Here is a 13,478-nt window from a genome sequence, read left to right as displayed (position 1 = left end):
AACCCCAATGAATCAGAAAGAAAGTATTAAGAGATTTAGGCACCAGCTGACTTTACCACCCTGAGCTGGATTTCTCTTCAGCTAGCTGGATTACTCTTCAGCTTTTCTCTTTTTTTTTTTTTGATTTGGATCAGAGATCTCTTTTCTTTTCTTTTTTTTCTTTTGATTTGCAGGGTTGGCTCAGCTGGCTTAGAACAGATAGACAGATAAGAGAAGTGTTTGATGGAATGAATGATCTGAGTAGTCAAAAATCGCAGACCCTAACCTTCAAGTGGCTCTGATACCACTTGGTGCAGCCTGGGTATGGCTTCTGCTCCTGGATCACTTGAAGGGGAACGGATAGGGGTGTTCTAAGAGGCTACTAGCTCTCCTTTGAACTGTGGTCGTCTCCCTGAGCCTGTGGATTGGCGACAGAGATGGTTTGCTACTCAAAGACACAAGATCACCTTGTATTGTGTAAGACGGGATTCACAGGAATTCCTTCCTTTAAGTGAGATCAATGTTCTTGAGCTGAACAGAGAAAGCAAGAGACAAGACAACGAAGTTGACTGAATAATTCTTAGATTCAAAAGTCGAGAAAGCAAAGCTGCCTCCCTCATGTCTTAAAGAAATCGACAGAAAACCCTAGAAGTAAACCAAGATGGTTTAATTCTAATTCTAATTCTAATTCTAATCCTAAACCCACGAAATTGGTTTATTTAAAATCCTAATTGTCTTTGGTTTAAATTAAATGAAAGCCCAATAACCAAAGCCCTTACAAAGTACAAAGACAAAGTAATTAAATTAAACCAACAGGCTGGTTTATCTTGATCTCCTTGTCTTGATCCAAGACCCACGATTTTGGCTATCTCCTGGAGCCTCTCCTCTTGTTCTCTCAGCCTTGATCTAGTAGTTGGTCCACTCCACACACTGGTTGGCTCACGTGATGTCTCACTCTGGTTCTGGTTCTCTTCAGTATCCTCAGCTTCACATCTCTCTCTTACGGCAGTCTCATCACTTGGCTCATCCTCATCAGTCTCACTCAGCTCCTCTTCTATGTCTCTGGTCATGGCTACACCAGTCGCTTTGGTCGATGTTAACTTGTATCACCAGTTCACGGGCGTGGTCGTCTATTATTTCTTGCTCATCGCCTTGCCTAGCTATTAGACATGTCCTTGAATATTTTCTTAACTTATGCTCGGTTACGAAGCATGTGCGCAAGAGACGTTGATTTCCTTTGAGGGTGTAGGTCCCTGACGTAGTGAGAAATTTGATGCACTGATGATATGTAGATGGAACTGCTTTCATTGAATGTATCCATGGGGTGCCGAGTATGGCGTTGTAAATGGCAGGGCTCTCGATAACCACAAATTTGACGATTTTGGTGATTCCTGCTACGTAGACTGGGAGCTTGACTGTTCCGATTGTCATTGTTGTATCTCCGGCGAAACTTGTGAGTGGTCTTTTGCAAGGCTTCAACTCGTAATCTTTGACATCCATCCGTTGAAGGGTTTTTGAAAAGATTAAATCAACTGAACTTCCAGTGTCGACCAGTACGCGTGTGACTTCACAGCCACCTATCATGAGTTCGACGACGGGGGGGTCGTTGTGTGGCGTGTCTAGTCCCTTGGTGTCTTCTTCTGTGAAACTGATTTCATACCCATTCTTTGGTTTATCGTCGATGTGACTGATGCTTCCCCATTTTTGGGAGGTGAATGTTTTACGCTCATATTCCTTGATTGATCGAACTGAATCTTTGCAAGTCTGGAGGCCTCCCATGATCACGTTAATTACACGTCGTGGTGGGGGAGTTCTTTCGCGTTTCTGTTCATTGTTTCGGTCGTCGCGTGCGTGCTTATGAGCCTCTGTGTACGTTTGTTTGCTCGTTAGAATGTTTCTGTCAGTGTTGGCGATCGCGTTCTTGCTTGACTTGTCGAAAACGTTCACCTTCATTTTTTGGTGCCTTGTCGTTTTGCTGGTCTTTAGATGATGAATCCCGATCGTTGCGGTACTTGTTCAATAACCACTCCTGTAGATGGCGACATGGTAGATGGCGAGATTCTTCCGTATTATGAGTCTTAGATTTATGGTAGCTGCAATATGCTTGGGTATCCTCTGATCCTTGACTGCTGCGAGCCTGCTTTCCTGTGGAGCGACTAGATGGTTGGTCGCTGATTTGATAATTGGATGCTTTCCTGCTCTTTCCATCTCTGTATGCTTTTTCATAATGTTGTCTAGGTTCGTTGTATTCGTCAGGCTCTTTATCCTTTGAAGATGATTTTTTGGTGGCTGTGTGTTTTTTGCTGAATGCAGCTTTATCTTCTTCGATTTCGATGAAAGTTATCGCCCGATGGAGTGCATCTTCCCGAGTCTGTGGTTTATACTTCATGAGCTCTTCTCGGAATGGTGATTCGTGCCAAAGACCGTTTCGGAGTGCGAGGACTGCTACTTCGTCAAGCACGGTGATGCGAGAAACGATGGCTCTGAATTTTTCGATGTACGAGCGTAGTGTCTCCGTAGGTTCTTGAGCTAGAGTCCATAAGTCGGCATTATTTGCACTCTGTTGGATAAACAGCGTGTAGTGTTTGAGGAAGGCCGTCGAGAGTTGATTGTAGTTGTCAATAGAATGAGCTTCAAAGCGTGAAAACCAACCGAGGGCGAGTCCGCTCAAATTTTCCACAAACAATTGACAGAGACCGGCGTCGCGTTCTTCTGGTGAGAAATTGGCTCTCCCGGTTACGATACTGAAGGCGGTGAGATATTCTCTTGGATCGGATGTTCCATTGTAAGTCGGGAGTTTGATTTTGTTCTTCTGATGTCGGACAGGGATACTGATGAGGCGAGTTGTAAAAGGTGTATTTTGGGTTTCACGGAGTACGCAATCGATCTCTGGTGCTGCGCTGGTTGCCTGATGGACCTTCGAGTTCATGCTTTGCAACTGAATCCTAATTTCTTCAATGTCGTTGTCTCTCTGTTGGGTCTCCCTGTTGGTGATATGCGGGAAACTGGTGTTCTGAAGGTGTTGTTCATTTAGATAACTTGGGCGCTGCTGCCTGGAGTCGATGATTAGTGCTGAAGATTCGTTCACATGATTCTGATGTTGTTGTCCGGAATTTGTGATTGGTGCACATAGATCGTTGGCTTGGATTGATTGCTGCTGTCCTGAACCAGTCACTGGTGTTGGTAAATCGCTGAACAGAACACGCTGGAGTCGTGGAGTGATATCAACTTGTTGTGATTTTGATGCGCCAATTTCGACAGACTGGAGTTCGTTGATGCGGTTGTTGCAAATAATCTGAGAATGCACGAGGTCGTCCAAGCGAGAGGTCGTTCCTCGAGCGAGCTCGTCTATCCTACCGAGAAGTGTCTGAAAGATCAGGGAGATGTCCGGCTGAGTGGAGTACGTCGTTCTTGTGTTAGGTACTGAGGTCGTCGGTATGAGAGACGTGGTGTCGGCTGGATGACGCGAGATCGTAACTGTTGCTGGTAGGGCCGAGGTGGTCACCATTGATGGCTGGGTTGAGGTCGTCGCCACTATTGTCGAGGTGTTGGCTGGATGGTCCGAGGTTGCCACCATTGATTGTTCATCCGAGGTCGTCACCACTGGCGTCGAGGTGTTGGCTAGGTGGTCTGAGATTGTCATTGCAGCTAATTGTGTGTTGTCATTCCAGGATGGTCGGTGGTTGCAGAAATCAGGGCGTCTGGTTGCGCTGTGGGTTCTGTGACTGCCGAGCTGTCTTGAGGTGAAGAAGAATCTCCTGCCCCACGGTGGGCGCCAATTGTTGTTTCCATATCCGGTCGGTGATGTAATATTTATAAATGATGTAAAGGGGTGGAGATTTTCGTATTAATAGTCAAGAATAAACAAACTCGGTCAATTACAAAAACTAAAGATGCTCGTCTAAACAGTTCGTCTAAACAAGTATCTTTCTATTTTATGGTCTGAGGTCGTATGGGCCGAGCTCGTCTAGTGGTTGAGGTCGTCCGAGACTTTGTCTGTGATGAATAGGCGATGCTCTCCTTTTCTGTACTTTCTGTACTTTTCTAAAAGTCCTTTCAATGAGTCTGACGTCTTCTATTTATAGTGACGTACGTTTTATCTTCTAGCAAAATCATCAATTGTTGCTTAACGGGCCGAACCTGATTTTGGGCTCAGCTCTTAATGGGCCTGTGCTAAGCCCATCTCGAAATTTCACTTACGGAGTGATCGAGCAGCACCGCGTAGTTCGAGGCGGAGAGAAATCTGATGATGTCACGGGGTTGAAATATCCGCGGCATCACCATAAGCACGAGTGGTATGTCTTCTCGGATCTTACTCGACCCGATACCGAACGGGTCGCGTCTCCTATCGTCAGAGTTTTCAACCCGGCCGAGGCGGATTTGTTCTATGTTCCGGCGCTCTCTTCTCTAAGCTTGACTGTGAATTCGGGTCGAACCGGGTTGGGTTACACGCAGGAGAGATTAGTGGCTTGGTTGGAAGGTCAAGAATGGTGGAGGAGGAACAACGGGAGGGATCATGTGATTGTCGCCGAATGCGTTGAAACGGGTCATGGATCGGGTCAAGAACGCGGTTTTGCTTGTGGCGGATTTGGACCGGTTAAGAGCTGACCAAGGGTCGCTTGTGAAGGACGTAAGCATACCTTGTTCTCATAGGACTGATGCTTTCGAAGGCGTGCTTGGTGTAACGAAGAGGAACACTTTGTTTATCTTCATGGGAAACCGCAAAGATGTAAGATTCTAAATGATCTTTTTATTATTATTCTAAATGATCTTGATCTGTTGTAAATTTGTAATGTATGTCCCAATGTGCTCCGTTGTGTCTTTGTTTGACAGGGAGGTAGAGTCAGAGACTTGCTTCTCAAGCTGTTTGAGAATGAAGATGATGTTGTGATCATCAAACATGGAACACAATCAAGAGAGAATAGGCGTGCGGCGAAACAAGGCATGCATACGTCTAAGTTTTGTCTACTTCCAGCTGGTGATACTCCTTCTGCTTGCAGATTGTTTGATTTCATTGCGATTCTCTGTATCCCGGTGATTGTAAGTGATGGCATTGAGCTGCCTTTCGAGGATGTTATAGATTACAGAAGTTTCTCTGTGTTTTTGAGGAGTGATTCGGCTTTGAAACCAGGTTTTTTGGTTAAAAAGTTGAGAAAAGTGAAACCAGGAAAGATTTTAAAGTACCAAAAGGCTGTGAAAGAGGTACAGAGAGTTCTCCTGTTCTGTCTTTTTCAAATGTTTATTTGTGCGTCCAATATGTCAAGTGTAAAACTTTGATTTTGTGTAGGTGACACGATACTTTGATTATACGCATCCAAATGGAAGTGTGAACGAGATTTGGAGACAAGTGACTCAGAAGGTACCGCTAATCAAACTTATGATCAATCGTGAAAAGCGAATGATTAAGAGAGAGAATCAGTTGAGCCGGAGTGTTCTTGTTTATGCTCAAACCAAACCAGGATCATCCATGGTGTTTAGTAGCTTAAACTTGAATGTTTGCGTAATGAATGTAAAATCAAGAACCACTCTGTGTATCATGCATTATAAGTACTTGGTCAGGTCTCTTGGAACCCGTGAAAGATAGCTTAGCAAGAGAGTCAATTGCAAGCGACCGGGACACTATCAAGAACAAAGAGATTGCCTTTAAAGAATCATTAATACTTTGTTCAAAAAGGATAAACACAACATACCGAGGTAACGAGACACAAGCATAATCTAGGAGGCACATGCCACAACACAGCACCAAACCATTTCTTTAAACCGATCAATAAGGCGCGCGCGTCTTTCTAGTAGTAAAGGGGCACGTTAGCAACCACTAAACCTAATTTGTACTTATGAAGCTGGTCGGCTTTTTCTCTCCTTTGTTTGTCTAGCTGTCTGTAAACAAAGGAAGATTAGTTGATGTTAAGAGTTGTATCTGAACTACAAAACTCAGAACCCCATTGTTAAAGACTAAGATCACAAATAAAATCATTACTCGGTTATGTTCTTTGTAACTAATAACTAGTAATAAGCATAAAGTTTATATGCTTTATATATGTATGATTTGTAAATTGACGAAAGATATGGGAAGACATAACATTCCTCCAATTCATAAATTCCCATCACACTATCAGTTGCTAATAGAAACTATTTGTTATCTGAAGTGTAGAAAGACTTCGGTAAAGGAGATAAACACAGATAACAAGTGACTAGAGTTCTTTAGAAGCCACATAACAAAATAAAGCTCCGAAGGCAGGTTTGTTTGTCTATCCGGATCAATTATCTGAATGGAGATAAAAATTGATGTTTGTTTGAACATCATCCAAATGGTCTATCTAGACAAATTTTAAAATTTAAGTTAAACTGAGACTCATTTAAATAGATCATCTGGATTAATACACATTTTGTCCAGAAAAGCAAATAACGAATTTATCTTTATCCAAATAGTTTCAAACTTTCATCCAATATAAGATCTTCCTACCAAATTTTTAAAATAAGATTTTCTACTAAAATCATACTTTTCCACAAAAATATTTAATTTGTATTTTCACCAAAACTGTAAAAACATCTTTTTTTAAATCTGTAAAATTATATTTTCTCACTAAAACAACTAAAGTGTATTTTCTCGTTAAATCCAAAAATTGTGTGTTTCCGTCAAAACCCTAAAATTAAATGTGCCCGTAAAATCTGTTACCTCACATTTTCTCATCAAACCAAGAATCACATTTTACGCTAAACCAAAATATCACCTTTTCCACCAAATTTGTAAAACTGCATTTTCCCTTCAAAACAAAAAAATCGTATTTTTCCGTCAAAAGCATAAAATTGAATTTGCACCAAAACCGCAAATCACATTTTTTCATTCGCATTTTTCCTCCAAATCTGATAAATCGCATTTTCGCACAATATACACAAAATTGCATTTCTTGGGTTTAATCGTAAATCACAATTATCGCCAAGACCCTAAGGACACATTTCTACCAAAACTGTAAAAACATATTTTTCGTCAAACCGTAAAATTATATTTTTCCTAATAAAATTTAATATGGTTAAAATTAAGATTAAATAAAAAAGGGGGTATTTTAATCTTTTTTTTCTTAGATCATTTAAATGGAGGTTTAGATGTACAACAACTATGCAAACAAACAAAATGTCTATTTAGATGTTCTATCCAAATGATCAATTGAATGGACAAACCAGCAATTCCAAACAACATATGAATAAGTCATTTAAATATATTATCTAGATGGAGATGACACATGAACAAACAAAGAACCCCCAAACCCTTTGGTTGTTTCGAGACTCTCTAGAACTAAATGCTAAAATAGCAACAAGTAAAGGAAAGCTAGCTAGTAGTAAGCACTTAGCAGGCTGAAAACTTTAAATTGAGGGACAATCTGGTCGGCGTGACAGCAAAAGAGATATTGCTGGTAAAAGCTGAACATAGAAATACACACTGTAAGCCGGTGGCTCGTTCTGTTTTAAAGATTTACTAGAGATTGATCTGCGTACCTGCGCGGATATTGGTTTTTACATTTTTATACATTGATATTTGTTTTTCATAATTAGTGTTATATAATTTAGATGAGTCGTAATATGACTAATTGTATTCAAAAGACCTGGACTGAATCGGGTAATATGCTTATATTTGGTACAAATATCTGAACTCGTTTCAGATACATTGTTATTTAGATATTTTTAGGTTCCTATACATCAGAACCGAATTCATCCAGACCCAGAAGGACCCAACTCAAGACCCACACATAAATTTATAATATCCAAGCGGTGCCTAATTTTAAAACAAAACAAAAAACGATACCCGAAAAGAACATGTACCTAAATGGATAGCTAGTATTTATGCCTAACTGATTTTATAAACTAATAGACATGATCTTTCTATGTGTTTATCTAAATTAAGTGAATTAGAAAGAGTTTTTTTATTCAGTAAAATAATTATATGGAGTGAAAAATTAAGTAACAATATATGTAATACATTTTTATTATTTTGATTTAAGTTATTATTTTATTCACAAAACATGTTTTTAAATTATATTTTTGGCTAAGTAATTTTTCATCGATTGATACTAAAATTTTTAAAAAAGTTTTAGTAAAACAAACTAAACCGAACATTTAACCATATGCAAAACTCAGTTATTTTACATTTTTATTTATAATTGGCACAAAGTTAATGTTGATTAACTAATAAATAAAAATCTGAACTGTTATTATTATGGTAATATAATTAATGATGTGATGTATTATTAACGTAATTAATTAGTGAAATTGTTAAACTGAGTGAAATATAGAAAGACAATTAATGTAATTATATTAATGAAACTAAAAAGACATTATACTTTTTTTTTTATACTACTATCTATATTTTCAAACAATTCTCATTTATACTGCTATATATGTTTCCAAACAATATCAAAATGTACTTCAGTTTTAATAATAGAAATGTTCATTTATTAAGAACTAATGTTTCAATGATAAATAACAAATATAAAACCAAACACTTGTTTGAATAAAATTGAAGACCATTACTAAGAAAAATAATGACAAATAATTTACGATTTGCTTCATATCTTTGCAAGTCTAATTACAGCTGTCACAGGACAGGTTTGGCGGATGGAAGACGGTATGGTTTTTTCTGCTTTTCTTCTCTATATCAAGCGGTGCGACGACGTTTACATTTCCCGACGAAAGTGGACCGGGTTGTTTGTTATGGTTTTCCTTATCGTCCCAAATGGTGATATGACTCAGTTGGCTGATGTAAGCCAGTGTTGTTTTCACCGTTCTAAATGTGACAAACAAGAACCAAAAATGGAAAACCTAAGACCCACTTACCAGTCGTGAAAAATTTCACATTTGGGAAAAGCATAGGAGCTATGATAAAGCTAAAGACTGAACTTGTCCAAAGAGCAGTAAAAGCAACTTCTACATTAGACATTGGTTTCCTCAGGGGCATATGCCTAGATGTCTCCTAACCTCCACAACTATAGTCTTAACCAGAGTTTTTCTGCGGAAAAGACATGATTCATGAGTTAAAGAAGAGAAGCCTTTAGTGTTTCCCTGTGCTCTTGATATAAGAAGAATCATAAGTATATATACCCGTATACTTCTGTGGAAAGGCCTATTCTTTCGGTGACAGACTTCAGGGCAACCTCCCATCTATTGATCTTCTGGGGATCATTTGCATGTTTCTCCTTCATTTTCTTGAAAAGAGTAGTGAACTCTTTTTCTTCTCCATTGACATCAGCTACTCTACCAGGATTGCATGCTCTTTTAACATCATTTGCGGTTACATTGTAGAATATTGGGATCACCACGAGTTTACCTTCGTTCATTTGTTTGTACATCATTGCAAGCTCATCCAAACACCACTCAGACTCACAGTACCTCTTGGAGAATATGGCAAGCGCGATTCTCGAGTTCTGGATCCTTGTGAAGCGAGTTTTAAGTGTTCTCCCCTTCAACTCATGGACGTCTATAAAGACATTGATCTCACCCTTTCTTAAGGCCCTTACGAGTTGATTCACAAAGTTTTCTCTGAGCTCATCGCCACGGAAGTTGACGAACACCTGAGGGGGACGCACATGTACTTTGGACTTGGCCTTTACACCCATTGGAATGGTCTGTTAGTCGTCTGAGAGACAAAAGATGATATAGCTGTTGATGACATAATTAGAGATTAATCTTATATTCAGGGTCAACGTCTCTACGCGTTTCTCAGGGTTTTTGTTTTTAAATAAAGAACGCGTTTCTCAGTGTTTGTTTAATATTTAGGAACGACGAGAGAAACTACATCACTCTTCTCTACTTCTAGATCTCACGGGTGGTTGAATGAACATCTCATGGTGGATTGGTGGGTTTTTTTTAATTCAGAGTCTATCACGGGTGGTAAATCTTCCACAGTCAAATCACAATATAACTCTACTTTATGTATAATTTTATTATAAGGTCTACGTTGACTTTCTCTTGACATCAATTAACTATTCTAATACTCAAATATGGGATGACTGGATAACTAGATAGAAAAAACAACTAACATATGAAAATAGGTTACTTTTATATATTTTAGAAAAAATATTATACTTTTTTTTTTGAACAACTTGAAAAAAAAAAAATTATACAAAAGTGAAATTCAAATGGTAATACAAAACAATATACGCATTACAAATAAATTTTTAAATAATAAACTAATATATATATATATACACTGAAATAGCCTTTTCCATATTTTTCATCTCAACTAAAGACACCATATTCAGAACCAGAAAATTATAAGCTCACAGACAGAAGCAGCCTAATAAAGGAAACATTTTGTTCTTTGAGATTGTAAATACAACTAAACAGATGTACAACAAAAACAGCGTGAAGCCATTTGACTAATTAGAGTTGGTGATCGATCAAGAGATATTATCTATTTATCTGTTATGTGTTGATAGACGATAAAGCTGGTGCAAGACACCAACCAAAACCGGAACACCTAGCAAACACTTAACAGCCTTGTAAATTCTCACATCAGCGCAAAAATTACGGGCTATGAAGAGAATAAAGAGGAAAACCGCAGTTGAAGCCAAAACAAACACTAGTCCGATCGACATACTTCGTCTTCTTCTTCCTCCAGCGGAGTTTAGTAGCTTGCTTTTAACCGTGCTAACTATTTCTCTGACAAGACCTAATCCCGTTCTGCAAACATGAATAACAACTGTTCGATTAGACCTAACAAGCATGGATGAGTACTGTTTTTGTTTTGATAAGTAATGAATGAGAACTGTTTGATCATGTGTGCAAGTGATGGATTAGATATTGTTATATCAGTGTTACAAAAAAAACAAAAAAAAAAAGATATTGTTATATAAATTCATCAAGAAATTCATTACCCGTGTTCTTCTGAGGTCAAACCGGTTCTGTCAGCTATTGAACTCAAGGAATCCTCCCAAGTAAGGATCTTAAGAGGGTCATTTTTATATTTCTCCCTCATTTCCTTGAAATGATTGCCGAATTCACCCTCGAGGCTCTTCACGTCCCTCTTGCTCACATCGTAGAACACAGGAATCACCAAGAGTCTGTTTTGTTCAGCGTGTTCGTGAATCTTTTGAAGCTCGTTCAAGCACATCTCTGACTCTCTATACCTCTTGGAGAAGATGACGACCGCGATGTTTGAATCCTCGATCTTTGTGAAAACGTTTCGTATCTCTCTCCTATTTGCTTCTCCTCTGTCAATGAAAAGGTTGAGTCTTTCGTCTCTCAGTCCCCACACAAGATATCTGATGAAGTTGTCACGCAATTCATCTCCGTGGAAACTGATGAACACCTGAGGAGGACGTTGGTATGGTTGTGGCTCTGCCATTGGAGACCTGACACTTTTCTTGTTTTGATATTTTCTTGATCTTAAAACTTAAAAGCAACACAAGGTCAAAAGCTGAAAACAGAATCTTATGCACGTTACATTTCTTCTTTAGGATTAATTCATTTCTAAAATCTACAGCTTGTAATTTCTTTCTTAAATGCATACGGGTATTTAATATTTAAGCAAATTTCAACCGATGTCTTGTTTTTAATATACTAGGGATCGTTATCCGCGCCAAGTCGCAGAGTTTTTGCATTTTAATCTATTTTTGTCTCTTGTTTTCTAATCTAACATTCAGTTTTTCAATGCATTTTATCTTCACCATCTACTCTTGTCCTGTTTACATTTGTTTTCACGTTCTGTCGTTTGATTTGTCTTAGTTTTGGCTTGTGTAATAACTTAACTCTGCTCATTCTTCTTTCATTATTTATTGATTAATATTTTTATCTCGCTTAACTCTGTGTTGCCACTAATTTGCTCGAATCATTTTTCATCATCTGCTTCGTATTCTTTTCATATTCGTTAACTATTGTCTCAAATCTCTTTAAATCCTAAAAATCCTACATGTTCTTTTGTTTATTAATTGATATTTTTATCTCGCTTAGCTCTGTGTTGCCACTAATTTGCTCGAATCATTTTTCATCATCTGCTTCGTATTCTTTTCATATTCGTTAACTATTGTCTCAAATCTCTTTAAATCCTAAAAATCCTACATGTTCTTTTGTTTATTAAATCACATATTAAATATTGTTGAAACTGTTTATTTATTCTACTAAATCCTTACGATTATAACTAAGATGATATGGATAAAAGACTAATTATAATTTAGTTGAAATTAAAGTCTAAAGTAGAAGTTATTAAACTTGCAATCCTTCTTTTTGTCATCCAAGATAGCTTTAGTCAAATCAATTATATTGATTTGGAAAACCCATAAGCTATTTCAATCCCAAACAACCAAAAAACAGACGCATTTGTTATTGACGCTGCGGCGGATTTCCTTTACTATAAACATAATTGCTTGTCACAACTGTTAATAAACTCAAATGTGTTTACAAAAATTACCCATATAAGAGTTTCATACTTATTTATCTTTCTCTAGTCATCTCCTATGTTAGTAGCTATCATAATACAATCATCAAACAAAGGACATATCTCTTGGTTCCATATAGAATATGCAAAAGGACTATTTTCTGCAGACTCCATGATCACTGAGTATTATAAATATCAAACTCTGTCTATGGTGTATTTATATGTTGAGGAAATGCCTCGAAATGTAGCTTCCAAATAATGATTTCCAGGTCAACACATTGCATGTTAACCTCCACAATGGGATCAGCGGATCTGCAGATACCGCTACATGTCGAGTCGAACGCATCTACACATATGTTCCCTGCCTGTGCCTTTCATTCACAATCTGCAATTCTCCCAAAAACCAGAATCAATGTTAAATGAGGTAAAAGTTTTAGTAACATCCCCACTTGCCTATTTGTGCAGAAAATAACTTGATCATTATATAGTAGCACCGAGAAGTTAGATGGAGAATGAGGTATGAATGCAAAGTAGACAAAACAATTAAAATTTTACTGATTATGAGAAATATAAGAAATCAATTCTCTTGAAATGGCGTATAACTGTCCAATAACGTGACAGAAGTACTTGTTCTTGTTATCACCAAACTTCCAATTCTAAATGTATATATAAATCTATTAGAGTTATTGCCAGCGCTCTGTTGCGATATTTATTAGCTAAAATAATCCATCCAACATAATAGGAAAAAGAAAACAACGAAATTGTAAAGCTAACCATCAGCTGATATGCTTTTGCTGTCCTGACACATTGCAAGCTTAGTGATTTCACTGTCAAAAGCAACAAACTAAGCAGTCATATACATCCTAGACACTTATTTACAAACAGTTCCTAGCACCAAAAAAGTATATTATTATGTTACGGATGATAAGTTTGATGCATAAATACAGTTTAGAATTTTTTTCAGCTGAACATTTGTGCCTACTGAATTACCTTACAACACCCACTGCATTGTGATTTTTGCATGTTAAAGCTGAGAATCAACATTGGAGCTTGCGTTAGCATTTGGAACATGAAATATATCACCATCAATTTCCAGTGTTAATTCCATTGACAATAGCTGTGCAAAAGAACT

At 37.8% G+C, this 13,478-nt stretch overlaps 4 protein-coding genes across 4 annotated transcripts; 1 reads left to right on the top strand and 3 right to left on the bottom strand.

The window, feature by feature from the left end:
* Positions 1-1,879: 1,879 nt before the first annotated feature.
* LOC106319613 lies at positions 1,880-3,622 on the bottom strand. The gene has a single exon (XM_013757996.1). It carries the CDS (start codon positions 3,620-3,622, stop codon positions 1,880-1,882), a length of 1,743 nt encoding a protein of 580 aa, XP_013613450.1.
* A 309-nt stretch (positions 3,623-3,931) lies between these two features.
* Positions 3,932-5,822, top strand: LOC106319612 (probable arabinosyltransferase ARAD2). The gene is given in 6 exon segments (XM_013757994.1): positions 3,932-3,973; positions 4,087-4,505; positions 4,507-4,708; positions 4,813-5,181; positions 5,267-5,398; positions 5,401-5,822. Coding segments are annotated over 6 exon segments (1,221 nt in total). The 3' UTR covers positions 5,458-5,822.
* Positions 5,823-8,508: 2,686 nt separating this feature from the next.
* On the bottom strand, positions 8,509-9,602 carry LOC106319624 (vesicle-associated protein 1-4). The gene is made up of 2 exons (XM_013758008.1): positions 9,073-9,602; positions 8,509-8,980 (listed from the first exon to the last, which is right to left on the bottom strand). Exons 1-2 carry the CDS (start codon positions 9,585-9,587, stop codon positions 8,920-8,922), a joined length of 576 nt encoding a protein of 191 aa, XP_013613462.1. The 5' UTR covers positions 9,588-9,602; the 3' UTR covers positions 8,509-8,919.
* Positions 9,603-10,347: 745 nt separating this feature from the next.
* LOC106319623 (protein PHLOEM PROTEIN 2-LIKE A8) lies at positions 10,348-11,340 on the bottom strand. The gene is made up of 2 exons (XM_013758007.1): positions 10,848-11,340; positions 10,348-10,653 (listed from the first exon to the last, which is right to left on the bottom strand). Exons 1-2 carry the CDS (start codon positions 11,315-11,317, stop codon positions 10,389-10,391), a joined length of 735 nt encoding a protein of 244 aa, XP_013613461.1. The 5' UTR covers positions 11,318-11,340; the 3' UTR covers positions 10,348-10,388.
* Positions 11,341-13,478: the final 2,138 nt, after the last annotated feature.

The sequence above is a fragment of the Brassica oleracea genome, unplaced genomic scaffold (genome assembly GCF_000695525.1).
Source record: "Brassica oleracea var. oleracea cultivar TO1000 unplaced genomic scaffold, BOL UnpScaffold00418, whole genome shotgun sequence".
Classification (NCBI taxonomy): Eukaryota; Viridiplantae; Streptophyta; class Magnoliopsida; order Brassicales; family Brassicaceae; genus Brassica; species Brassica oleracea.
The sequence above is the reverse complement of the archived record's forward strand: the minus strand, read 5'-3'. Positions and strand labels throughout refer to the sequence as shown.

Bases quoted from the DNA above. Each gene is read 5' to 3' on its own strand.
- LOC106319624 (XM_013758008.1), bottom strand. From the start codon at position 9,587: ATGGGTGTAAAGGCCAAGTCCAAAGTACATGTGCGTCCCCCTCAGGTG. The intron at 8,981-9,072 runs GTATATATACTT...TCTTTTCCGCAG, and splicing joins CTTTCCACAGAAGTATACGG to AAAAACTCTGGTTAAGACTA.
- LOC106319623 (XM_013758007.1), bottom strand. From the start codon at position 11,317: ATGGCAGAGCCACAACCATACCAACGTCCTCCTCAGGTGTTCATCAGT. The intron at 10,654-10,847 runs GTAATGAATTTC...TCATGTTTGCAG, and splicing joins TTGACCTCAGAAGAACACGG to AACGGGATTAGGTCTTGTCA.
- LOC106319613 (XM_013757996.1), bottom strand. From the start codon at position 3,622: ATGACAATCTCAGACCACCTAGCCAACACCTCGACGCCAGTGGTGACG.